Below are 25,678 nucleotides of genomic sequence, written 5' to 3'. Positions count from 1 at the left end.
GACTTTAAATTTGTTAGGAAATCGAGAGAAGTTGAGCTGAGCAGAAAGGACCTGTGTGCCAGGAACCTATTTTGGGCACCAGGGGAATTGGTCTCCGGGGAAATTTTAGAGCACTGACAAAGTCATAATCACAAGGCTCTGGGAAGCCTCTGCCTCAACTCCACAGTTGTCCTGGACTCCTCCTCTCCCAGGCCGGCTGGTCTCAGATGTGAGCACCAGCCCTCTGTCTTTTTCTCCCACGGGCTTTTTCCTCTATCCCAGGCCCGATTTGTCTTTTTGGGACCCAACAGATGCATTGGATTGGACAAAAGCTCTTTTATTTACTGACATTCCTTAGCCCTTCTCCCATTCAGCAGAGAGAAGTTTGAGGAGTTACTCGGCTCTGACCTTGGGTGGATGGGAAATGGTGTGGAGAGCAGAAAACAGGCGGTGTGGGAATGGGGAAAGGGTCTGTAGTATCATCTTTTCCCTATCACAGGTTTCACGCCCCTGTTAACAAAATATATGCATAAGATGTGGTAAAAAGGATGGAGGCAAGCAGGCACTGATAGATGAACTTCAGTCAGCCCACAGGACCCATGCTAAGGGGGGCAGTGCTGGGGTAGAGTCCAGAGAGAATCCAGGGTGGGATAGCTCCCCCTCCCCCTCCAATGCATTCATACTTTGCATGAGTTGACTCATGGTGGCATAGAATGAGCCTGACAATGAGGCTGACAATGTCAAGCACATGGGCACCAGAAAAAGGTGAGACCAGCCCCAGAAAGGTGTGCTGGCAGAGGAACGAGACTGACGCAAAGTTCTTGGTGCAGCGCTGCAACAAAGGAAGGTCAACTGGTATAGCAGCTCTGGGATAGGATCCACCCTGCTCAGTTACCAGGATCTTGGTGGAGATAATGCAAGTGGCTCAGGGCCCCTACCAGCTGAAACTGGCCCAAATCCCAAGGTACAGGAAAAAGAATGCTCAGGAAAAGTCTGTCACCACTGCCTGAGACCTCATAAGGGTAGGTATGGAAGGGGTGCTGTCTAAACAGATTGGGACTGGAGCTAAAAAGAAGAGTGGCTGGGTGACCTTGTATTTGTAGGGTCAGTGATACCATCAAGGACAGAGGTGGCATCCCCTCTGGGATAGACGCCATCAATGCTTCTGAAGTTGGGATTCTTATAAGAAGAGGGGCAAATCAGGGTCAATGTCAGGACAGGGCTACTTCTTCCCCTCTTCAACGTGTCCAGTGTGTTGGGCAGCAGGAGGCACCCTCGCTGGGTCAGCACCTGGGGGCAAAAGAGGTTGGCATCTTATTAAGCAGAAGGAATGATGACCCAGAATTTAAAGCAAGCCCCCTGCGGGTAAGGATATAAACACCTGAAATCCAGAGTATAAGATACAAACTTTCTACTAATGACTCATTGGAAGTTAGTGTATGTTCTTTTCTTATCCTTTGATTATTGCTGCATTTTAGCTTCCATATATACTCACTCCTCTTCGTCTTTTAGAAATCATCTTCACTATCATCTTGTCCTCTTCTAAAATTTCTTTTGTTTCCTATGATGGAATTTGAAAAACACATATACAAATATTTAGTAACAATTTTTCACCCAGGGGTGAGAAAACCGTTACCTTGCAGTTACATGTCAGTATCACTAGGTGGCACTATAGTGAACTTCAGTCAAGCCACACTCTTAACTGCTTAGGGTGGGGATGATCTCATCAGACACTTCATCTTCCTTTCGAGTAAAGGCAGTGAACTTCATCTTCAAGTACTGCCTTTTCAAGGCATCCTCCCACCCATTCTTTACCTTAACTCCCACCCCATTCCTTAGCTTAACAGTCATGAGAGGCCAATACTACATTCATTTTCTTTTTAAGATTTATTTATTTGACAGAGAGACAGACAGACAGTGAGAGCAGGAACACAAGCAGGGGGAACAGGAGAGAGAGAAGCAGGCTTCCCACTGAGCAGGGAGCCCGACGCGGGGCTCGATCCCAGGACCCTGGGACCATGACCTGAGCCAAAGGCAGACGCTTAACGACTGAGCCACCCAGGCATCCAGCCAATACTACATCCACTGTCAGCTGGTGGCATAAGCCACTCAGAAACCAAGTGTATCCTGTTCTCTTTCTTCATTTTGCCTCAACACCGGCTTGAGACTCCCGCCCATATTAAGGGCTCAGAGTTTCACCTCCAAGTATCTCTCATTCCCGATCCAGCTCTTACCTCAGGCCCTGTCTATGGCTCTCACCTGCCCTGGGAGGCTGATTCTGTACATCCTGCTGGTATCTTCTGGCAACCTCCTCAGGTGGTGGCTTAAGCGCTCCGCAGCAGAAGCAGCAGCAGCAGCAGCAGCAGCAGCAGGTGAGCAGAGCGCACAGGAGGACCAGTGTCTGAAAGGTAGGGAAGAGTGGCCTCGGCCCAGCATTTCCTCCATATCCCACCCCACAAAATGGGACAACAGAAGCAGCTGCCCTGGGAGAGAAGGGTCAGCTGTCCGAGAAGAGGAGGGTCATCCCTCCTTCCTTATTCTTTTTTTTTTAAGATTTTATTTATTTATTTATTTATTTATTTGCGAGAGAGCACAGAGGGAGAGGGAGAGGGAGCAAGGAGCCCGACGCGGGCCTCGATCCCAGGACCCTGGGATCATGACCTGAGCCGAAGGCAGACATTTGACCAACTGAGCCACCAGGCGCCTCCCGCCCCTTCCTTATTCTTAAGGGACTAGGAAGGATTGTATACCTTGAACCAGCAACTATTCATCGTAAAATAGTATGTGACACCTTCTTCGCCAAAGTGATCATATATATATATTCCCAATGAGCCATGCCGGTCGTAGATTTTCCGCTTCTTAGGGTCACTCAGTATGGAGTGGGCTGTGTTGATCTCTTTGAATATTTCTGCTGCTTGAGCGTCCCCTGGATTCTTGTCTGGATGATACTTTAAGGCCAGTTTCCTGCCCAGGCAATACCCAAAACGAGGGTGGGGAGAAGACGGTTGGGAAATGGCTGGGGAAGGAAGGTAGGATGAATGACAGGGATAGGTCTCTAGATGTGAAGAAGGAATGCATGAGTGCAAAGAATGGAGGCAAGCAGCCCAAGTCTAAATTCCTTGCCATGCCACAGTGAAAAGGATGATGGCCCCATCCAACCCAAAGTGAAGGCTTGAGGATTTAAAAATGGGTCAGAAAGCGAGGTAGAAAGAGAAGGGTTTAAGGCGGGGCAAATTCCAGGGTTTAGTAAGAGGCTGGGTCTGAACCTATAAGCCTTTTTGATGTCTTCCGGTGAGGCACCTTTCTTAAGCTCCAGCACAGCATAGAGGGTTGTCCCACTTCTGGACAGCTGGTGGGCTGCTTCATCCAAATGAGCCATGATCTGGGTCAGAGGAGAAGAAGCATTTGTGAGAACCTCCACAGGCGAGGCCATGGAGAAGTGAACTTCCACTGAGGAAACTCATTGCCTTCAGGGGCTAGGCAGGTAAAACGAGTACAAAGGGACAAGTATAAGACAACAGTGAGTGGGCTCTGTGACTAGCAGGAGCGTGCAGGTGACCAGAAATGACATCCAAATTTTAAAGAGGAAAATCTCCTCACATTTCCCAGCGTCCTTCAGCTACGCAGCCCTCCAGACACCCCACATCGTGGAGAGGTGTGAGCAAGGGGAGGTTTAAGCCACGGGAGGAGAGTGATTTTATCTGGAACTACTAGTACCTTAAGCAAACAGCCCCGGGCCTGTCCAAGCTCACTGCTGGGTTGGAAAGACCAGGGCAGACCAGTCCTCGATCAGGTTGGGTCAGGAACCGGGGAGATGCACAATTCCCACGGGAGACACAATTCAGACCAAACCCTGAGCCACCTAAGAGAAGTCAGGTGTCCCAAAGCCAGGCCGTAGGGCAGTGCTGCAGCTAGGCCAGAGACGTTCTTTTTCTCCTTAGTCTCCCCTCTCAAACCTCCGAGACGGGCCGCGGGGAGAGCATCAAGGGATGAAAACCAAAGCGAAAGGGATAGCTTTGGGGGCCTACTGGCCAGGGACCAGAGAGCAGGACCCCAGAGAGTGGGAGAGACCTTGAGAGGCTGTGGCCCATAAGAGCCAAGACAACATGCTCAGAAGGGAATGCTCTGGTTCCCGGACGCCGTCTGACTCCGTGTGGCCTCCGCGCCCGGCCTGGTGCTCTACCTTTACCACAGAGCCGCTCTTCTCACCTGGGGAGGCCTCACACAACCTTCATCTGGGTGTGAAATTTCACACCGCCGGGGTCCAGCGGCCAACTGCGCTTGCGTGCTGCGCCAACACTCCAGGTCGCTTTTTGGCGCCGCCGGAAAATCTGGGAGGTGCAGCTACGAGGGCCCTGGGATTTATTTCGCTCCAGGGCGTAGGGATCAGCCCTGCGCCAGCGGCCCTGCTACGTTGCCAGCTCTTCCGGTGGGCGTGGCCTGGGACGGGGTCATCCCTTCTCCGGTGGGAGAGGATCGCCAGTCTTGGTGACCCGCAGGGCTCATCCACTCACCTAAGGAAACATATTGGGCTTGCACGCCACGGTTGTATGAGAGGTATGGCTCCTGCAAGCCTTTCTCAAGACGTGTATTACCTTCCCTGTCTTCTTTGGCAGAGTTTAGGGGTCTCCACTTTGTCCTTTTTCCCCCCCTTCCACCTGGAAACTCCTACACATCCTTAAAGACTCACCTCGAATGTCCTGGGAATCCTTCCTTCTTTCCCCCAGTTGTTCCCATCTTGCTCTGTCAAAGCCTTTATTCTATTATATTGTAATTATTAGTTTGCACTTTCCCTTAAATGATAAATGATATCTTGAATTTTCCAAAAGTCACTACTGTTCTTCAAAAACTTCATTTAAATATTAGTATATCATAAGGATGTACCATAATGTATTTATGTGATCCAGATTGGATACTTAAGTTGTTTCTAGCCATTTGATAGTGTAATAATAACCTTATAATGAAATTCTTATCTATAAATCTTCAAATAAATCTCCTCCCTGCCGCCTTCAGGTGGATTCCTGGAAGTGTATTATTGGGTCAAGGTGAATTTTTTAGAGGCCCTTGGATCCACGTTGCTAACTTTCTTCCCAGAAAGATAACAAAAGTACCAATTTACAGCCCTCCCGGGCTTGAGAGCACCTATCTCCACCTGGGCTGGCTTCCTGTGATCTCCAAGAGGAGGCAGTGTTTGCACCACTTATAACTTACCACTTTGTAATGCTGGTTTTCTTTATAGAGGAGCACTCAATAGCTCCCATAGCATGTACTTGAAAGAGCTTTAATAGTTCAATAATATTTCTCTGCTACACCTCGTGTGGCTTTTATCACTCTCTTCCCTTTATTACAGTTATTTGTGCACATTTACATCGCCTTCTGGGTGTTAAGTGGTAAATTAATCTTCCATCCCAAGAGATGTGAGCCATCTGAGTAAACTAAGGAGTCCATGTGCAATAGGTACCATGACCAGTGAATTAGCTAACTTATTTCTGTAGATCTGTGATCACCGTAGGGGTGGGGATGAAAAGCTTTGGCATCAACCTCCCAGTTCATAGGTTCTGGGTCAGAGGAGTTTATAGGTTAGTCACCTAAAAACAAAGGAGCTGAAGCTGACATTTTTTTTCTGTGGTGGTTTGTGCTATGATAAATTTCCCAGCTAACTTTAAACTTTTCATCACCATCATGGGATGGCAGAACTAGCAGAGTAACCCAGGTTGTTTCTTTACTAGCACTGGGAAGACAGAAGAAGGCATTAGAAGTGCAGAGCACTTACAATTAATTTCTTACCCCAGTCTACAGGCCCAGCCTGGTCTGGCCCCTGCTTCTCGCTCTAGCTCTGTCAAGCACCACTGTTTTGCTTGCTCGGGTCTCTGCTGCACTGGTTTTCTGTCAGTTCTTTGAAGACACCTGTTCCCTCCCATGTCAAGGGCCTTAGGCCATGCTGCTCCCTCTGCCTGGAGGACTCCTCCTCAGGCTGTCTGCTAGCTGACTTCTCATCCTTCTAGGATCTCAGCTTCATGTCTCCTCAGATAGGCCTTCTAAATTGAGTTCTACTTCTCTCTCTCCACCTCATAACACCCTCACCACGATTTGTGAATAGATGTTTATTTGTGTGTTGATTTGTTTAAGGTCTGCCTTCCCCAGTACAAGATGAACTCTCTGAGGGCAGGGACCTTGTAGGTTTGTTCACCATCTTTCACCTAGTACCTAGAACCATGTCTGGTTCACAGCAAGTGAATTAATGATTTGTTGAATGAGCTACAGCAGAGGGAGCCCTCTGCTGGTCCAATGTAGACCTAGAGGTTGGGCCCTAGCAAGAATTTCCTAGAAGGGGTGCCTGGGTGGCTCAGTTGGTTAAGCGACTGCCTTCGGCTTAAGTCAGGATCCTGGAGTCCTGGTATGGAGTCCCACATCAGGCTTCTGGCTTGGTGGGAAGTCTGCTTCTACCTCTGACCCTCTCCCCTCTCATGCTGTTTCTCTCTCTCTCTCTCTCTCTCTCTCTCTCTCAAATAAATAAATAAATAAATAAATAAATAAATAAATAAATAAAATCTTAAAAAAAAGAAAAAAAAAAAAGAATTCCCTTGAGGAACACTTAGCTGGGGAAGATTTTCCCTCCTATGGCCCCGAACAAGAAAAGATAAGAAAAGGCGGTAGGGGAGATAGTAATGGTGATTTGGAGCTCCTTGGTTCTTGTTTGTCTTGTCTTCCTCAAGTTCCTAACACAGTTCCTGGGATATTGTAGGTGCTCAATGAATGTCGGCCGGTTGAATGAGTAAGTAAACATTGTGTGTCTTCTCAGAGGCACTGTAACCTACTAATCTCCTTTGATTCTCTCAGCAGCCATGAGTGATGGTGTGATCACACCCCTGCTTCATAGAAGTGAGCCCAGAGAAGGAGGGCAAATTAGGTTCTTCTCTGAGAAGAGTTAGTAAACATCTTTCACATCTTGCCAGAGGCTCCAGAATGATATTACTTCTTATCATTGCCCTCTGACATTCTAATTAATTCTAATCATGGTTCCTGGCTCTTGAAATAACGATTATCTTTAAGTCTTCTGAGCCTCTGGTCTAAATGAAAGGACACTGCAGCCAGGAAGCTACAGACGTGGAAAGAAGGCAGGCAAGTCAGCCTGGCATCCTTTGGCTAGAGGCTCTCCACTTTGCCTTCACCTAGAAACAGACCCCATCTGGCTCTGTTTCTATGCACACAGTCTCTTCTGACACTCAGCACAATACTAGGAAGAATACACAAGCCCAAAATCAGAAGCCCTAGGCCTTGGTTTTGACTCTGGCTCTAATGAGCCATGTGATCCTGAACAAGTCACTTAATCTCTGAGGCTCTTTTCCCTCTTCTGTAAAAACCTGTGCCATTCCACAGGGTTGATGTCAAAACTAAATTAGATTTGGTTGTAAGAAAAAAAATGGAAAAAAATAACTATGCTAAAGAATGATTTCAGGCCAAAACCTTCTCTAGAATCATTTGCCCTCAAGTCACTGATCTTAGAGTTTACTATCTCACAGTTTGGTCTCTCCTGGGGAAAATCAAGAAGCATCCCTTATTTACCCACAAACAGCTAAAGTTTTAGTCATATAGCCAGAATACACATATACAGACAGCAGACATTGGCATATTTATACCCAAAATATCATGCTCTTGAGCATATGCAGTGGGAGAGAGAGATCACAATTTGTCATTCCCAACTACTAGGTTCTAGAATTGCATAGTTTTCGAGTTGTAAAGGAACTCAGAGGCTTAACTCTCATCTAATGCCTTCGTTGTGTAATTGAGGAAAGTGTGGCCCAGAGAGAAGGAATGACCTGCTCAAAGTCAACCAGTGAGAGCCAGACCTAAGTCTTCTAAGTTAAGAGTCTATGCCATGTCTGCTCCTTATACACACCAGCTCCCTTCTCGCTTTAAAACTGAGGTCTAGGGGTGCCTGGGTGGCTCAGTCGGTTGGGCATCTGACTCTTGGTTTTGGCTCAGGTCATGATCTCAGGGTCGTGGGATCTAGCCCCACATCGAGCTCTGTGTTAAGCGGGGAGTCTGCTTGAAGATTCTCTCCCTCTGCTCCTCCCCGACTCATTCAGATAAATAAATAAGTAAATAAATCTAAAAAAAATAAATAAAGTTGAGGTCTAGAGACAGGCCAAAGCTGTAATTGATATTTGATATCCACCTCCTTTCATTATGTCAGGTAATGTCCCTCTTTCCCACCCTCCAGCGGAAGGCGTGCTCACTATCTGGGACAAAATATCCCTAGCCCGGCTTGTTTGCCTGTCCTCTCTTGGGCAGACATCTCAGGTGGGAGGTGGAGGGCTTCCAGCCAGAGAGGCTGCTGTATACCCCTGTCATCTCTGACCTGCAACCCCAGACTGCAGAGCTAAGGGCAGGCTGACAGGGCACAGCTGTCTCACCTGTAAAATGGAAATAATAGAGTGTACCTCTTAGGGTTGTTAGGAGGACTAAATACTTAATTTGAATAGTGCTTGGCACATGGTAAGTGCTATGTTATTGTCATTGTCATCATCATCATCGTCCTTTCCATCTGGTCACCTCTCAATTTTGTAAAGAGAGAAGTTGCTTTTCACTTTGTCTCTGGGAAGAAGGGAAAACTCAGGATCCTTCCTCTAGGAAGATTTGCAAATTGTCATTGGAATTGTTCTATCCCCTTTCTACATCCTTCTCTCCGCCTCTTAGAACCCCATATCCTTGTTCCCCTACCCAGCACCCTCATGCTGCCCTCTTTCTATCCAAAATATCCTTGCCAGTCCTCCCTAAGCAGTTAGAACTCCAAAATTACTTCTGTCACTTCTCCTTTCAATACTTTTTTTTTTTAAGAGAGAGCACGTGTGCACACGCATGCGCGAGGTGGGCTGGGGACGATGCAGGAGCAGAGGGAGAGGGAGAGAGAATTTCAAGCCGGCTCCATGCTCAACACCAAGCTGAAGCAGGGCTCAGTCCCACAACCCTAAGATCATGACCTGAGCCAAAATCAAGAGTTGGACGTTTAACCTACTGAGCCACCCAGGTGCCCATCCTTTCAATATTTCTAATAAAAAGTATTACCTCCATAAAATGAGCTCATCCCTAAGGGTTGGTTAGGTGGAAAGCAACCTGATTAAAACACAATAATTCAGGGGCGCCTGGCTGGCTCAGTTGGTGGAACATGTGACTCCTGATCTTGGGTTTGGATGTTCGAGCCCCATGTTGGGTGTAGAGATTACTTAAAATTAAAATCTTTAAAAAACAAAAACAAAAAAAACCCCCACTATAATTCAACTTGTAGTGAGAACGACTATTAATAAATACCTCACTCTCCCCATTCTTACTAACACAAAAGGAATAACTGGCAGAATTTCAGGCAGTGTGATTGAATGAAGTAAAAAAGACCAAGCTGTGTTTTGGGGAAGACTTTGGGCCTTAAATAACTTTTCTCTTTTTCCGTTCACTTTCACTTCTTTTCATTTCTGTGGCTCTGCATTATTCTGGTTCTCCTACATCTCCAATAAGTTTCCTGCCACCCGCCCCCCTTTCTGGCTCCTCTTTGTTTCACCTCCTGACTGTGCATTCTGTATGGTTTGGTCCTTAAGCTTCCGCTTGGGCTCTCTCCTCTCCACTTCAGAGATCCAGTCTGCACCCACGGCTTCAGATGTCATAAGTAGGCTTTAGAGTCAGTTTAAGGTTATCCACATGCCAGTCTCCCACCGCCTCCAAACCATATTCCCCATACTGGTTGTTCCTCTTGGTTTCTCTATTGATATTAATGTTATGGCTATTTCCAAGGTAATGGTGCTCAAAACCCAAACACTACTTGTCTGTGGATTCATTATTTTCCCCCAATTCAGCCCAAAAAGTCTTACTAATTTTTTTTAAATTGCTCTTTCATGTGTCCCTTCTTTACAGCTCCCCCCCACCTCAAAGCATCCAGTTAAAGGATTTCCATATCACACTGACTGTTGTTCTAGCCTCCTGACTGTTCTCCCTACTTGAGACTCCCTACAGTCTCATGCTAGATATGGCTACCAGATCAGTGTTTGTAAAGCAGTGCTTCTATCCTTACCACTCCTTTGCTCATGGCCTAGAGGATGCAAAACAGCCTTTTAAATCAGGCAGTAAACTCTACAACTTGATACCAACTTAACCCTCCAAGTGCATTGTCTACTGTTGTCCTAAGGTGACCCTTCCATGACAGACGGGTCTCCCCCACCCCAAATATTCCTGTTCTTTCTCACCTCTATGCCATTGCTCTTGCACCATTTCCCCTTGTGAATTGTCCTTTTTGTTAATTCACTTACCTAACAAATATCTGTTAAACATTGCTATATGCCTAGTATTTTGGATACAATGATAATCAAACTCTTCTTTGTGCTCATAGATTATAACCTAGTGTGGAGGACAGACATTCATTAATGTCTTCAAGGAGTGCCTGAGTGGCTCAGTCGTTAAGCGTCTGCCTTCGGCTCAGGTCACGGTCCCAGGGTCCTGGGATTGAGCCCTGCATCGGGCTCCCTGCTCCTCGGGAAGCCTGCTTCTCCCTCTCCCACTCCCCCTGCTTGTGTTCCCTCTCTCACTGTGTCTCTCTCTGTCAAATAAATAAATAAAATCTAAAAAAAAACCAAATCATTAATGTCATCAACAAATATTTATTAGTCTTTATCATGTGGCAGACACTATTCCAGGTGCTGGGGATACAGCATCTTATTAAACAGACAAAAATGTCTGCCATCATGGAGCTTACATTTTGGTGAGAGGAGATAGTATTTTAGGTGGTAATAATGGCTGTGGAGAAACATAAAGCAGGGGATGCAAATAGGGAATCTTTGAGGTGAGATTGCAGTTTTTAAAAGGATAGGCAGAGAGGGCTGGTGAAGGTGATATTTGAGTCAAGACTTAGAGCAGGTCGTCAGGTGAGTCATGAAGACATCTGATAGAGTGCATTGCATGCAGATGAGTAAATGCAAAGGTCCTGGGGTGGAAGCATGCCTGGTGTGTTGTAGGACCTGTACAAAGGCCAGAGGGGCTGGGGACGAAGGTGGGAGTGGTATGGAAAGGAGATCAGAGGGGTCTGTGGGGCTTTGCAGGCCACTGGAAAACCTTTGGCTGGTACTGAGGGACATGGGGAGGTAACGGTATCTGGCCTAGTTGCCTAGTCATTGGATTGAGAAGAGATTGTAGGGCAATAAAGGCAGAAGAAGGAAGATATCAAAGAAGCTACTGCAATAATCAAGAAGACAGATGATGGTGGTTGGGATCAAGGTGGGAGCAGGATTTGCTGCCATATCGGATGCGGGGTAAAAATTGAGGCATCAGGGTAACTCTAAGGTTTCTGGCTTGAGCAAATGAAAGTATAGAGTCGCCATGTTCAGACATGGGAGGAGAGCTGAAAGAAAAATTTTGGACGGGGTGACAATCAGGAGCTCAGTTTTAGACCAGTGAAGCTTGAGATGCCTAGTAGATGTTAAGGAGGTGAGGTCAAGCTGACATTTAGGTGTTTGAGTTTGGAGTTCAAGTGAGAACTCTGGGGTTCATTGTATAGATGCCATTTATTTTTTTCTTTTTTTTAAAAAAAAGAAAATTTAAAACGCAAAGATAGAATAGCACAGTGATCCCCTATCTACCCACCACTGAGCTTCAACAATCATTGCTTTCTGAAGTTTCCAGATAGTATTTCAAGCCTTGAAACTGGATGATATCTCCATGGGAGTGAGTGTAGAGAGGTAAGCGAAGAAGGTGACCCAGTCCTGGACCATTCCGGTATTAAAGGGTTGAGAAGATGAGGAGGAACCAGCAAAGAAAACTGAGGATAAGCAAGTCAGTGAAGTAGGAGGAAAACCAGATTATGGTATCCTGGAAGCCAAGTGAAGAAACAATTCCCAAATGATGATGTAATTACAGTATGATAAATACTGAGGAAGAAAAATAAGTGTGCAATGAGAATGTATAACATGAGGACTAACCTAGTCTGGGGATCAGGGAAGGCCTCCTGGAGGAGGTGATATTTCAGCTCCATCCTCCCTCATCCTCTCTATCTCCAATTAAAATCCTGCTTTCTCCATCTTGCTTCCACTCTGACCACCAGCCCCTTTTTTCCCTGGGGTGGCTTTAACGAGGAGTATGTGTCAGCCACTAGGGGGCCCTAGGGACACCATGATGAGAAAGATAATTCCTGCCTTCAGAGAGCTTGTATTCTAGTGAGGAGACAGACAAGCAAACCAGTTTGTTTCAGTGTACTAAGTGCCACCATCACATAATCACTGTAGGCCTTGAGGGCACATAACTCCGCCTGGTGGGGGAGTCAGAAAGGCTTCCTGGAGGAACACGTGAGTGGTGAATGGAGTGGAAATTGGACCTCCTTGTTACTTCTCCCCATACCCTTCAGCCTGGCTTGGACTTTTCCAGTGTTAACCCGTTGCCTGCATGCTTGGCCTCCAAATCTTGTCTGAGATCCCTAGCCCAGCCTAAATCCTGACTTCAGGGCTGGACTTGGCTCTCTCTTTCTCTCCCAATATGAACTGGTCCAGCCTGGGTTCCCTGAAGCCCCCCTTCTGACCTGCTCTGCCACACTCTGTTCTGGGACTGACCTGTCCTCCTGAGAACTTCCAGCGATTCCTGCTTCCTTCACCCCTTTGGGATTCAAAGTGGCCTAAGGAATCTCCTTGGGGAAAATTGATACCTGAGGCAGGACAGGACTGACATTAAGAGCATGTGGGTAAATCAGTAACCAAAGCCTGCAGAACAGAAATATCTTGCAATCAAGTTAAAGCCAGGAGGCGGAGGAAATGCATCTATCTTGTTCACCAGGAATTTCCAGTTACCCTAACAAAGTGCATGGCAGGAGGTAAGTGTTCAGTAAATGTTGAATGAATAGTTCTTACAAGATTTCAGTTCCCTACAGCCAGCTCTAAGTTGCCCTTCTAACTCCTGCCTAATTTTCCCAGCTCCTAACCAGGTGCAAAATGCCTTCCTCAGAACTGGCATTCAAGAGGACCCTTTGCAAAGATTTTCATAGGACCACCTGATGGCTCTTTGAGTGAGAATCAGGTGCAGGCAGTCTGTTTCGCTGCCAGGCTTTTCTTGCATAAAATTCCAAGCACAAGCAACTGTTGGTATTCTCCCCGCTGGTGCCCTCGACTTCTGGAGCCAGCACGTTCCAAGGCCCGACACCGAAGGAGCCGCGGCAGAGGACAGCCCTGTAATCCATCTGCTCCCACACTTCTTTCCCCTCCCGCCTGCTCACTCCCCGCCCAGTAGCGGGCGGGCGTCTGCCGGCGTCTGCGCCCCCTCCCGGGAACCCGGGGCTGCTGTCTGCGCGCTGTGGACCGACTGCCCAGGAAGGGAAATCCCGGAGGAAGCCATTGTTGTTAAGTCCCCTGTTGTCGTCATCGGCTAAGGCGTGCCTAGAAGCCCCTACCCCGCACAGGGATCCGCGGTTTCTCCCCATTCTCGAGCTCGCCTGCCTGGGCCGCTTCGGGCGAGGCTACAGCATCCCAGCCCTGGAGTGCGCGGTGGCCCCTCCGCAGCCCAGCTCCAGGGCTTTCAGAATTGGGGAAGCCCCAGGCCCGGTGCGAGCTTCAAAACCGACGGCGCCTAGCGGGACTTGCCGGGGCCCTGACCTAGGCGGACGGGGCACGAGTTCCACCCCGCTCTAACAAGGACCTACAAGGTGACCTTGGCCGGTGGCTTCCCCTCTCGCTACCTCAGTTTGCATCCCCGAGACCCGAGGAAGGAGCTGAGGCCCCACTCCTCCAGGGGAGGTTGGAGGGAGAGAGGACCCCCACCCTCACTCCCTCGCCCCTCGCCTTGCGTGGGCTTTGGGCTGAGCCTTCTGCGGGGAGTAGTGGGGAGGGTGCCGAATAAAGGCTGGCGCTGGCCCCGGGCGCGGCGTGGGTGGAGACGCGGCGCCGGGGGCTCGCGCAGACCCTTTGGTTCTTCCGTTCCGCACCGTTCCCCAGCGCAGTACGCTCCCTTCGTGCACGCCGCCCGCAAACGTTGGCAAGGGCCTCACTCTCCCCCGCCGGAGCAGCCAGCCCGCCGCCCAGCTTGCCTAATCCGTTCAAGCCTCACCTCCTCCGCGAAGCTCTCCCGGGTTAACCCTATCTCTTCCAACCACTCTGTCTGGCACGTGCTCCTAGTGTTTGTTTGTTCCGGGTTTTTTGGGGGGAAGTGTACACGCAGTCGCAATGTTTGGGATAATAACGTTGGGGCGAAGTGTCTGTCCCCGGAACCCCAAATGAAGGACGCCCAGTGTGTTCCTTAGGAAGGGTGCCCGTGGATGGGTTTCTCTCCTGGACTCACCAACCGCTCCCACCCTCCACGCTTCCCCATCCAAGCTCACTTTTCTCCCTCCTCCTCCAGACCCTCCTCCTCACAGTGTCACAGCTTGGAGGGCACAATGCAATCCCCACCCCCATTTCCTTCTACAGTGGCGGCAGGTGTGAGGGCCAGAGAGCTTTGAGCATTTGAAGGTTTGACTCCGGGCTCAGCCACCCACTTTGCTGTAAGTCACTCCTTCCCCTGGGTTTTAATTAAAATGAGGCAAAATAAGGTAATGCCCAGCCAGGTGCTAGAGGTTCGGAGGTAAAGAATCACCTGCTGACAAGCTGCAGCCTCCCTCCAAGAACAGTGGGCTTGTGACCAGAGATGTGGCATCGCTCCTTCCTCCTCTCGTTGTCCCAGCCTGGGGAGCGCGCTGTCTTCAGTCGCCAGTGGGGTGCCCTGAACTGGAGAGGGAAAGAGGATGATGTTCCAGTCCCAGCGTTTTATTCACCGGCTGCCTGACCCTAGACGCTTCTTCCTCTGGAACTCAGTTTACTCATCCGAAAAATAGGGATAGTAATGGATTGGAGGAGAACAGGAAGCTTTTGTCACCCAAACTCTCTATAAAAATAAATGATAATGAGCGGTACAGTGCTTGGCAGCAGATTTTGCATGCAAATTCCGACCCCACATCCTCCACAGAGGGGTTTCTGGCCGGGGTCCCTGGAGTTCTCCCGGATGTGTCACTGCTCACCCCACACTCTTTCTGGTTCTCTCGAGCTAGGTAATGGACCCACACCTGTTTCTGCCTCCGTGTGGGGGGCTGGACGACACCCCCCACCCCGTGCAGGCTTGCAAAGGGAGGTGTTCCTTGGGGGAAGGTTGGTTGGGAGGTGCCGAGGCTTGAGGAGCTTGGCTTGGAACCCGCGGGCGGGACTTGGGTGGGGGCGGGGCTATGGAGATTGGGCGTTCTCTAGAACCCTACGGGGGCGCAGAGGGCTCCCATCGCCCCCACCTGGCTCTGGCACTGGGAAATGAGGCTTTGGTTATGGGGGCGGGGCTCCGGGGGCGGGGCTTAGGCGTGGGGGAGAGGCCCGGGAGCCTGGAGGCGGGGCTTGGGGAGCTCGCCCCACGCGGGGCGGGGCTCCAAAGGCCGCGGGATCTGCAGTTCGGACTCCCCGCGCCACAGTCGCTGCAGTTCCCTCTATTCTGGTGGCCCCGCGGCCCTGCGGGGAGTCCGGGGGTCGGCTGGACGCTCGGACTTGGTGCAGGGCCGGCCCCGCCTCTCCCTTCCTCGGTGGGGCCTAGACGGTCGGGGCCGCGGTGACATGGAGCCCTCTCCTGCCACGGGGGGATCGGAGACCACTCGCCTGGTGAGCCCCCGAGACCGCGGCGGCGCCGGTGGCAGCCTGCGCTTGAAGAGGTAGGACAGACCTGGGCTGGCCCTCAGCCCGGAGGCGCCACCCTCCTGCCATCCGTCCATTTCGTTGTCTCCCTCGGCGTGGCCCCGACTGGCCGCCCCAGAGCACCGCAAGTCCCTCGGCTTCGCGGCGCCCGGCTCTGTCCTCTCCGGCCACACCGCCAGAACCACCCCCCCCCCCGAACCTCCCAGCAGTCCGCTATGCCTCCTCCCGACCACGCTCTCTTTCTCGGTCCCGCAAAACGGCTCCTCGGCCGGTCCCCCAAGCCTCCGGACCCCTCTGCCGCCCTCGCTGCATCCGACTTCCCTGTGAGCAACTGCCCCTCCGTCGGGCCGGAGTCCACGCCAGGTGCCCCGAAGTCTGCATTGCTCCAGCGCCCTGGCAGTGGGAGCATCTCGCCGCCCAGGCTTCGGAGCCCCCGCTGCAGGCCCCTGGCCCTTCCCTCTGTGCGCCCGGGCTCGGGGCGCCCCCTCCAGCCACGGCCAGCTGTGCGCACCCAGGCCGAAGATGGGCCCGGGCTCCACGGCGGTTCTTCCAGGCCCCTGGGGGACGGCGGCCGCTGGGAAGCGAGGGGGTGGCAGGGAAGGAGCAGGTGCGGTCTGGGCGGCAGGGGGTATTCCCGGCTCCGCACAGACGGGGCCGGGGGCGGCGAGGTGTGAAATGAGGCGCGCGGAGCGGCCGGGACAGCGGGCCGGGGGCGGCCGGAGAACCTCCTCCGCGTCCCGCCGGCCTCCCGCGCCCGGCAACCGCCGGCTCTGTCCTCCTTGTCCCTCGGAGCGGCCGCGCCAGGCCCATCCTGGCCACCTCCGCTGGCCATTTTGTCTGCTGGCTGACCGTCCGTTTGTCTCGGAAATTTGACAGGCTCTCTGGCTTTTTCTCTATCTTCATTTCTCCCAATCGTTTTGTTTCCCTCCGAGCACCTTTCCCTTTGTCTCTGATGTGGTGCCTATGTGTGTTTCTCGCTCTCTCCCTGGGTGGGGGCCGTAAACCTGGGTGGGTGGGGAAGTGGAACAGAAGGGAGGACAGACTTCCCGTCTGACTCCTTCCTGCAGGGGACTGCAGACGTGGGCAGCTGTGGAGGCTCCAGCCGAGGCAGGGGCATCTCTTCACAGATCCGTTTGACTCTGCTTCAGGCCCCGGTCCCCTCCCCACGGTTCCCCTCTACCCCACTCAATATTGTTGTTTGTTGGGGGTTTCAGAGGGCCAGGGAGAGAAAACTGCTTCTCCTTCTCTCTAAACAGCATGTAGACCCCCACCCACATACACACCCACCCACACCAACAACGAGCCTTCTTTTTTTTTTTATGTATTTTTTAAAAAGTAGGCTCCATGCCCAACGTGGAGCTTGAACTCATGACCCTAAGATTAAGAGTCGCATGCTCTACCAACTGAGCCAGCCAGGCACCCCAACAATGAGGCTTCTTTAGTGCCCAATTCATGCAGAACAAAAGGGAGCAGCCTGTTGATGGGTGGCTACCTTGATGACTGGGTACTCTATGCCTTACAAAAAAGGCATCTTGCCCATTGCCCCAAAGCCACGCAGCCTCTGCTTGCTATCCAGACCCGCATCTCTGACTCCCAGCTCATTTTCATTCTCATATGACCATTAGTCACCAAATCCTGCAGTATTTTCTGAAAGAGGCTCTTCCCTAACCTACCTGCCCCTCCTTTAAAATTCGGTGCAGGGAATCTGTGGCCTGCTCTATTCTGGACCCTTCCATCTCCGCTCCTCTCCCTCTCCCAGACTAATATACATCAGCAAGGTCATCTCAGGGCTCAGGAAAGATATGTGAAATCAATCAGTGTATCTCCCTTGATGTTCCTTTGAGTCCTCGTTTTCCTCCTCAGCCCTTGCCCTGGCTCCTGACACTTAAAACTCCTAGCCACTTATCTTGTCATTGACATCCCATGTGTCTGGAGCCCCCTTCTTCACCTAGGTCTCATGTTAAACACCTCTTCCTCTGTGAAGTTGTCCTCACCCTCATCCCAGGTGGTTACTCCCTCCCTGGTGCTCCAAAGTCCTTCATTCATAATCCTCCTGGCCCCAGCCTATCCTTGCCTAGTAAGTCATTTGTGACCCATCTGTCTCTCCCACTAGACTGGGTTTCCCTGCCTGCCACCTGAGTCCCAGGCACCCAACTATGTGTATATCTCACTGAAGAATGAGGATGGGTTTCAAAGCCACCCTCATCTCTCTGTCTCCTCTGCAAACACACCCAGCATCTCATCATACACATTGAGATTCTAAGTCTTGGAAGAAAATTCCAAGAAATTAATCTACCTGCCAGCACTCAAATCTTCCCTACAAGCACCAAATGTGTCCCCACCTCCCTCACACCTCAATTCACCCACTTGGCAGAGCTTTTCTCAGCCAGAAGGCCCCAGGCCTCCCTCCTCACTTTACTGCTGTGACCACGTTTCTATCTGGAGCCTCTGATTCACTCATGGGTATTCTTGTCACACCTCCATGAGTATTTCTAGGACTGTATTTTCTATTTAGGTCTTTTGTTCTATGGAAGTTTCTATGGCCTTGCTGATGTTCAGGTTGGGTAATTGTGGGGGTGAGAATTGGGCCAGCATGAACCTAAAACTCAGCCTGAGCTCAATCTCTGGCATCCCAGGTAAGGCTCCAGCCTCATTCATTTATCAAAGGAGGCTATGGCACCGCACAGTTAAGGTGGCCTCCGCTGGGTGCTTATGATCGGGCCGGAGTCCAGCTGGACTTTGAAGGTGGCAACCTTCAAATCCAGTGCTCCTACCACTGCCTCCCCAGCCACAGCAGCCTGCACTTCATCCTCCCCATGACAACCCCAGCTCTGGGATCTGGGACCTCAGACTTTTTGGGTCCCACCATTCCACTCCTCTCTTAAATGGCCACTTTCCAGCTGCATGTCTAGATAGGGAAGGGGAAGGATCTGGAGTGGAGGCACTGGGAGATGGATCTCGGAGGGAGGCCCTAAGGCCAGGATCATGTGCTCACCCTTTGACACCACCTTGCCTTCATATTGCCTCTGCCTGGCATGTTCACCCAGTCTTTACCCAAACCCTCCCCATCCTTCAAGGCCCTTCTCATGGCGCCCCCTTCAGTTTCCCTGACTTTACTCCAATTCATCTTCTCCAAGCCCTGAAAGCACTTTGTTTTATGGCAATAGCTACTTTCTTGCTACAGAGCATAGCACCTAGGTACACCTTTGTCTTGTCCCCCGAAAGCTCCCAGAGGTCAGCAAGATCCTGCTCATTTTGTGCTCCTTATGGTGCCTATCCATGCATTATGGTGGAGTCTACTCTCTACCATGAACTAGCTGTGTGGCCCCCCCATGTCCTCTCCCTCTCTGAGCCTCATACTTGTAATTTCTGTAAAAAGCATTAGACTAGACCATCTCTACGGTGCTTTCCAGCTGTGAAATGCTATGGCTCTGTGTATGAAAGGAAAGGGAGGCTGGGGTGTGAGCTGTCTGTTTAGCCCCCATCTCTCACGTGGCCCTCTGTTCCCAAGGCTCCCAGGTTTGACCGGGCCTTGGGACGGACAGAGCGAGTGTTGGGCCACAGCTGACGAAGCCCGTCTAGCGGGCCGGAGGACCTGGGAGTGAGGAACAGTTCAGCCCATGGCCCAGCCCCAGGCTGAATGGTGCTGCCTGCCCCAGTCTCTTCACAGAGCCCTCGGAGCCCCTCCCTGAGGAACCCAAACCTGTGGAGATGCCCTTCCACCATTGCCACAGGGACCCCCTGCCACAGCCGGGCCTCACCCCTGAGAGGCTGCAGGCGCAGAGACAGCTGTGTGCTGCCTGTGCCGTGTGCTGTGTGTTCATGGCTGGGGAGGTGGTCGGTAAGTCGGCGAGCGGCTCCGCCAACCCCATCCTCTCGACCCCTGCCTAAGCCACTCTCCACCCGGAGTCCCAGCAGTGTTCCCGGAGGGGGGGGTGGGGCAGAGATGCTGAGAAGGGGATGGCTGCAGTGGGGATGTGGGTGCCCATGACTCAGGAAGTGGGGGAGAGTGGGGGATAGAACCGGGGGGAATTCAGGGCCACGTCTGGGGCCGAGGGCCAGGGCTGGCTTCTCAGCATTAGCTAGTCTTTTAAAAGTCCTATTTTTCTTGATATTAAAATGTGTCATAATAGAAAATCTAGAAAATGCGGATGAGTGAAAAGAAGCCAATAAAACCCCCCTATAATCCCATCACCAGGGAAAAACACAGTTCACATTTGGGTGCAGGTCCCCCCAGCCTCCTTCCCGGCTTCTACACACGCTACAATGCACGCTACTTTCTAACTGGACCCAGACTGCTCACTGCTTTACGCTTGCAGGGGGCTATTTGGCACACAGCCTGGCCATTATGACCGATGCAGCCCACCTGCTGGCGGATGTGGGCAGCATGATAGGCAGCCTCTTCTCTCTTTGGCTCTCTACCCGTCCAGCCACCCGCACCATGACCTTTGGCTGGCACCGCTCAGGTAAGGCCTTGCGTGGCCCTGTGAGCCTCTAATCTTACCAGAAGGTACCTCCTAGGGTCCCAGGCAGGTGTCTGATAGCTTGTCTCCCCCTGCAGAGACTCTGGGGGCTTTGGCCTCTGTGGTCTCTCTCTGGATGGTCACTGGCATCCTCCTGTACCTGGCCTTCATCCGCCTGCTGCACAGCGACTACCACATCGAGGGGGGTGCCATGCTGCTGACCGCCAGCATCGCAGTCTGCGCCAACCTGCTGTACGTTCCAGTGGAGTAGGCACCATGTGGGACTCAGGGCGAGGGGGGCTTCTCCAGGGTGGGAGAGCCGGCTCTCTCCCCGCGCGACAGGCACGCACACACACACACAGTTCTCACCCGTCGCCTGCCCTAGGGCTGCCTGAGGACAGACGGGGGAGAGAGGCGGAATCCAGAGTCAGCAGACATTTACTGAGGGCCTACTGTGTACCGGCCACCCTGCCGGGGGCTTTCATCAGCACTGTCTCATTTGAGGCCCCCAACCACCCCCATGAGGTAGACAGTATCGGCGCTAGTGTACAGTTAAGGACACAGGACACAGAGGTGGCTAGGTGACTTGCTCAGGTGTAAGTAGCAGGGTCAGGATCTGAATCCATGTCTCCAGTACCACGGTATTTTTTCCCCCCAGGCTTCATGATTTGTGTCCCTTGGCCAATGTCATCTTCCTCCTGGGGCTGGGAAAGTAGGGAGAAAATGGGTGGAGAAAGGGCTCCTGGGGAGGTGAGGTGGAGAGATGTGGAAAGAGGGCAGAAGAGGCCGGGAAAAAGGCCACCCGGGCTGAGCCGCTCTGCTTCCCCCTCAGAATGGCTTTTGTGCTGCACCAGGCCGGGCCCCCGCACAGCCACGGGTCTAGGGGGGCGGAGTATGCACCACTGGAGGAGGGGCCGGGGGACCCCCTGCCCCTCGGGAACACCAGCGTCCGGGCAGCCTTTGTGCATGTGCTGGGGGACCTCCTGCAGAGCCTTGGGGTACTGGCCGCCTCTGTCCTCATCTACTTCAAGGTACTGTGCACGCAGGCCTGCCCCAGCCTTCCTCCCCCAGCTCCACACCCCCGGCCCCTCCTTGCACCCTTGGCCTCCCTCCCCGCCTCCAGCTCCCAGCTCCCCAGAACTCCCTGGGGCATGGTCCCTTTCCCCTCAGCAGGGCTCCCAGGGGCCTCTCAGGTCCTGTTTGTCCAAGACACCCCTAGGTCTTCCTCTGGAGGGTTCCTGTTTCCTGGGCTTAGAGGTCCCTTTCTCTACAGCCTCAGTACAAGGCAGCTGACCCCATCAGCACCTTCCTCTTCTCCATCTGTGCCCTTGGATCCACGGCTCCCACCCTCCGAGATGTTCTTCGTGTCCTCATGGAAGGTAAATCAGATGCCACTGCTCCCCACCTGGGGCCCTCTCTGACCTCACTCCAGCTCTGAGCCACCTCTTTTCTCTCAAGAGAGTGTCGGGAGAAGGCCTGGGTCCTGGGGTCTATTGCTGGAAGGAGGTTCAGGCACAGGGTGAATTGTAGAGGTTAGCAGTGAGCAGATACAGGACGGGCGGGGGAGGTAGAGTCTGGTGAGGGGCCGCCCTTGGGCAGGAGTGGCCTTGGCGGTAAGGTGTGGCCGGTGCTGCTTGCAGGTTCCCCCCGAAGTGTGGGGTTTGAGCCCGTGCGGGACACACTGTTGTCAGTGCCAGGAGTCCGGGCAACTCATGAGCTGCACCTGTGGTCCCTTACGCTTACTTACCATGTTGCCTCCGCACACCTGGCCATTGGTGAGTCCACACTGGCCCTAGCCAGTTACCTCCTAGAAATATTTTCCCCCCACCCCACGCCCACCCCTACCACCCCTTCCAAACCTAAGAAGATAGACTGAATTGCTGGGATTGCAATTCCAGCTCTCTTTCTTGATCTCTAACACACATGTGCGTGTTGGAGACAAGGCACCCTGGACAGGGTGTTCTGGTGCGGGTGGGGGTCGCACTACTCTGAAGTAGTGCAGAGAACCAGCAACCCTTTAAAAGATCACTAGTACCAACAGGTCGAGCAACGGGGCACAGTTAGGTAAGCTGTGACCGTGGGGTATGACGGAACTATTCAAACTGATGATGATGAACACTGTGTGGCAACTAGGAAAAATGTTTGTGGTATAATGCTAAGAGAAAAAAGCTGAATGTAAAATTATATCTACATTATGATTCAACTATTAAAAATATATATGGTGACTCACAAGCTGACAAAGGATTTTTGAGTTTCTTCCAGATGCAAGAAGCAATCAGAGACATGCAATTTGGATGCCAAAAATATTATACTTTGAGGGATAGTTGATGGTAACTCTAGAGGGACAATGGGAGAAAATATTTAACATCTGGATTGTCTTGGCGAATCGGGTGCTGTGGCTGCTGAAACATACAGCTGTATATGGATAGTCAAAGAGCAGAAGAAAATAGAAAAATAAGAATAGTCTGGCGTGGTTAGCATGGTGGCGTGGTTGATTAGGGGGTGAGTCTCTCCAACCTTTTCTTTGGCATTTTATGCTGTTCATACAATACAGAAAGAACATAAAACTCCTCACTCAAGCCTAGTTTTAATGCGGTGCAAGCCAGAGGGTCCCCGTTGCACCAGTCCTTATCTTGGCCCCTGCCTGGTTCCCAACCCCCCTGGGAATCTGCTGCCTCTTATCACTCTCCCACAGACTCCACGGCTGACCCTGAAGCTGTCCTGGCTGAAGCCACATCCCAGCTCCACTCCCGGTTTGGATTCTCCAGCTGCACCCTGCAGGTTGAGCAGTACCAGCCCGAGATGGCCCAGTGCCTGCGCTGCCGGGACCCGCCCCAAGCCTGAGCCGAGGCCCCGCCCTCACCCCACTGCCAGGCCCTGGCTCAGGCCCGGACTCTCAGTACCTGCCTCCCTGCTCTTGCAGAAGGGACAGAGCTGGGCCCGTACCCCTTCCTCTCTCCCTCCTTCCACCTGCCCACTCCCTAGCTCCCAGCCCCGGTGGGCAAGACCAAAGTGTGGGGGAGGCAGGGTTCAGGTTGAAGGGGAATCAGTCAGTGGGGGTGTGTAGAAGTCCCTTGGTCCCCCCTCCCTGTGGTTTGGGGAGCACAAGCCTCCTTTCCATGCCGTTCATTTGTCTGTGTGGCAGGCTGGCTGTCTGGCTGGGGGCATCTGCCTGTCTGTGTGCTGTCGGTGTGCCTATGCCTGGGGGAGGTCAGCAGGGGCCCCCTCCCCACATGGCCCTCGCTCTGTCTATGCAGGAGCCCCAAAGCCCGCACTTTGTGTGTTCTAGCCCTGTGGTTTTGTCTCAGTGTGTGTGTGTGTGTGTGTGTGTGTGTGTGTGTGTGTGTGTGTGTGTGTGTGTGTGTGTGTGTGTGTTTCTTGGTGCTGTGGCCCGTGTGTCTCTGTGCCTATGTGGCTGTGCTATGGTCTGAGTCTGCACCGTCCATGTGTCCTTTTGGGGGTCTGTCTGTCCATCCCTCTGTTGGTGCTGTGCCCTCGGCTATCCCAGACAGAGGGCGGACGACTCCGCCGCAGCTCCACCAATAAACTTGTGTCTAACTGCAGCTTTCAGTCCCTGTACTGACTCCTCAGGAGGGGGACAGAGAGTCCCGCAGCCAGAGTGACCTTCCACAGCCCTCCTACCTCCTACCCAGCCCCCCCCCCCACCTTCTCTACCCTCCAATATCCGTTCCCATGTGGGCCCAAACCCACCAGTCCCTTTATTCCCTTCCCCTACTCCACAGCCTGGGTCTCTGGCTCAGGGAGAGCCCCCACATGCCCTGGGCTTGGTTGCAGGAGAAAGTTGGAAGGCAAGGAGCCAAGGGATCCTGGAGAGTCATTCCTAGAGACTCCTGCAGGCCATCGTGGCCTCAGGCTGGTCAGAGGGAAGCTTAGTCCCGTTGGGGGAGAGCGGTTGCACCACATGCCGATGTGGGCCTGGTTCCCAAGCTGCGGAAGGTGTCAGGGGGAGGGTTCCAACCCTGGCTGACAGCAGCCAACCCCGAGGCCGGTTTTGGCCTGTGGACACCAAGGACCTCTTTTACCATTATTTCCCCTTTGCCTTAAAGTATCATGTATTTTGACAGATTTAGTCTTTATAAGCCAAACTTAAAGGATTATCGTTACTATTCAGGGATCCTTTAAACTTAAGGGATTGTGGATTTTCTCTTTTAAGAAATCAAGCTCTTCATGCTTTGATTTTAGAGCTAGTGCTTTGGATCAGCAGGAGTTCACAGGCCTTGCCACCCTAGATGGATACAATTCCAGCCTGAAGCAAAGACACTGAGCATTTTCATTAGCCCGTGCATACTTCTGCAAGGCTTTCCTCTGCATAATGGAAATAAGCTTTATCATAAAATGATCTTTTAAAAATTATTATAAAAGCAATATATGCTTGCTTTAAGAGTCCAACAAAGGAAAAGTGTATAAAGTAGACAGTGTTTCCCCTATTCTACTACTCCCAGAGGTAACTGCTATTCACAGTTTGGAGTCTCTCTGCCCATATTTTTATGTATGTCCAAACAGTTCTATATAATAACCTTAGATGGGATCACTTTATAGGTAAGATCATGTAACCTGTTTTTATGATTTAACCATACATCCTGGATGCATCTTTCCATGTCAGTACACATAGATCTCATTGCTCTGTGTGAGGTGAGGCTTTTGGACTCACTGAAAACAGGCCTCCCTACTCTGGTCTCCAGCTGCACTCCCCTTCCCCCCAGGCTGGGTGAGTCTCGGCTGGCTGGCTGGCTGGCTGGCTGGCTGGCTGGCTGGCCTGAGCCAAGGCAGGCATGGGAGGCTGGGCTAAGGTGAAGGGCTGGCAGTCCGTCACACTCGGTGCGCTGAGGCCGCCCCAGCTGCTCTCCATGCTTTTGCTCATTCCTGATACTTTCTCATTTTACGACTCATTGATTATCGGCCCCAAGTGACAGGATGGGGGTTGGGAAGAGGGAGGAAACGGAGGGTGGGGAAAATGAGAACAAGATTTTTCACCCTATGACCAGCCTGAAGCTGCAGCCCACTCTTTATTACAATGCTGGGTCCCTTTGCGGGGGCGGGGGGGACACACAGTGTTCAGGGCGGAATGAGACCTCACAAAGGATGCAGTCCATCTCTGCCCCACACCCTGGCAAGATGAGGAAGCGGAAGCTAAGGCTCAGAGAAGGAAAAGGACTTCCCCAAGGTCACCCAGCGGGTGACAGGGGCAGGAGCAGAGCCAGGGTTCTCACTCCCACTCAGGCCTCTTGGAAGCTCCTGTCCAGTTGAATTTCTCAGGAAACCTTTGCTCAGCTTTTTCAGCAACCTGCCGCCACTGGCACGGCAGGTCCTGGGGCTCTGGACTCAGGCTTCTGGGTTCTGCCGTGGCCTTCTATTAAAACACTGGTCACTTTAACCTCTCTGCCTTCCTGCTTTCCTAATTATAAAAAGAAGGATGACATAGCGTGGTGGGCTTGAACGTGTCCAGTAAATAGAGGGCATGTGGGAATAGCTTCTCTTGGGTGGAATCCAGGATGCAGGGGAGAGCTTTCAGGGGACCAGGATGATCCAGCACCCAGCAGGGACAGGGGC

At 51.9% G+C, this 25,678-nt stretch overlaps 2 protein-coding genes across 5 annotated transcripts; one reads left to right on the top strand and one right to left on the bottom strand.

The window, feature by feature from the left end:
• Window positions 1-306: 306 nt before the first annotated feature.
• DNAJC5G (DnaJ heat shock protein family (Hsp40) member C5 gamma) lies at window positions 307-14,664 on the bottom strand. Of its 3 annotated transcripts, none has more exons than XM_027620593.2 (7): window positions 14,572-14,664; window positions 3,246-3,361; window positions 2,730-2,943; window positions 2,239-2,380; window positions 1,475-1,540; window positions 1,095-1,269; window positions 307-489 (listed from the first exon to the last, which is right to left on the bottom strand). In XM_027620593.2, the coding sequence occupies exons 1-5, from the start codon at window positions 14,629-14,631 to the stop codon at window positions 1,488-1,490; spliced, it is 585 nt and encodes a 194-aa protein (XP_027476394.1). In that variant the 5' UTR covers window positions 14,632-14,664; the 3' UTR covers window positions 307-489; window positions 1,095-1,269; window positions 1,475-1,487. The 3 variants fall into 3 exon arrangements, with proteins under 3 accessions (XP_027476394.1, XP_027476395.1, XP_027476397.1); XM_027620594.1 differs by lacking the exon at window positions 14,572-14,664 and adding an exon at window positions 4,189-4,276; XM_027620596.1 differs by lacking the exon at window positions 14,572-14,664 and adding an exon at window positions 4,051-4,185.
• Window positions 14,665-15,408: 744 nt separating this feature from the next.
• Window positions 15,409-23,663, top strand: SLC30A3 (solute carrier family 30 member 3). 2 transcript variants are annotated; one of them, XM_027620592.1, is made up of 8 exons: window positions 15,409-15,661; window positions 19,304-19,485; window positions 19,964-20,110; window positions 20,206-20,359; window positions 20,940-21,138; window positions 21,381-21,486; window positions 21,748-21,882; window positions 22,803-23,115. In XM_027620592.1, exons 1-8 carry the CDS (start codon window positions 15,567-15,569, stop codon window positions 22,949-22,951), a joined length of 1,167 nt encoding a protein of 388 aa, XP_027476393.1. In that variant the 5' UTR covers window positions 15,409-15,566; the 3' UTR covers window positions 22,952-23,115. The 2 variants fall into 2 exon arrangements, with proteins under 2 accessions (XP_027476393.1, XP_027476392.1); XM_027620591.2 differs by lacking the exon at window positions 20,206-20,359 and having other exon boundaries at window positions 22,803-23,663.
• Window positions 23,664-25,678: the final 2,015 nt, after the last annotated feature.

The sequence above is a fragment of the Zalophus californianus genome, chromosome 8 (genome assembly GCF_009762305.2).
Source record: "Zalophus californianus isolate mZalCal1 chromosome 8, mZalCal1.pri.v2, whole genome shotgun sequence".
NCBI lineage: Eukaryota > Metazoa > Chordata > Mammalia > Carnivora > Otariidae > Zalophus > Zalophus californianus.
The sequence above is the reverse complement of the archived record's forward strand: the minus strand, read 5'-3'. Positions and strand labels throughout refer to the sequence as shown.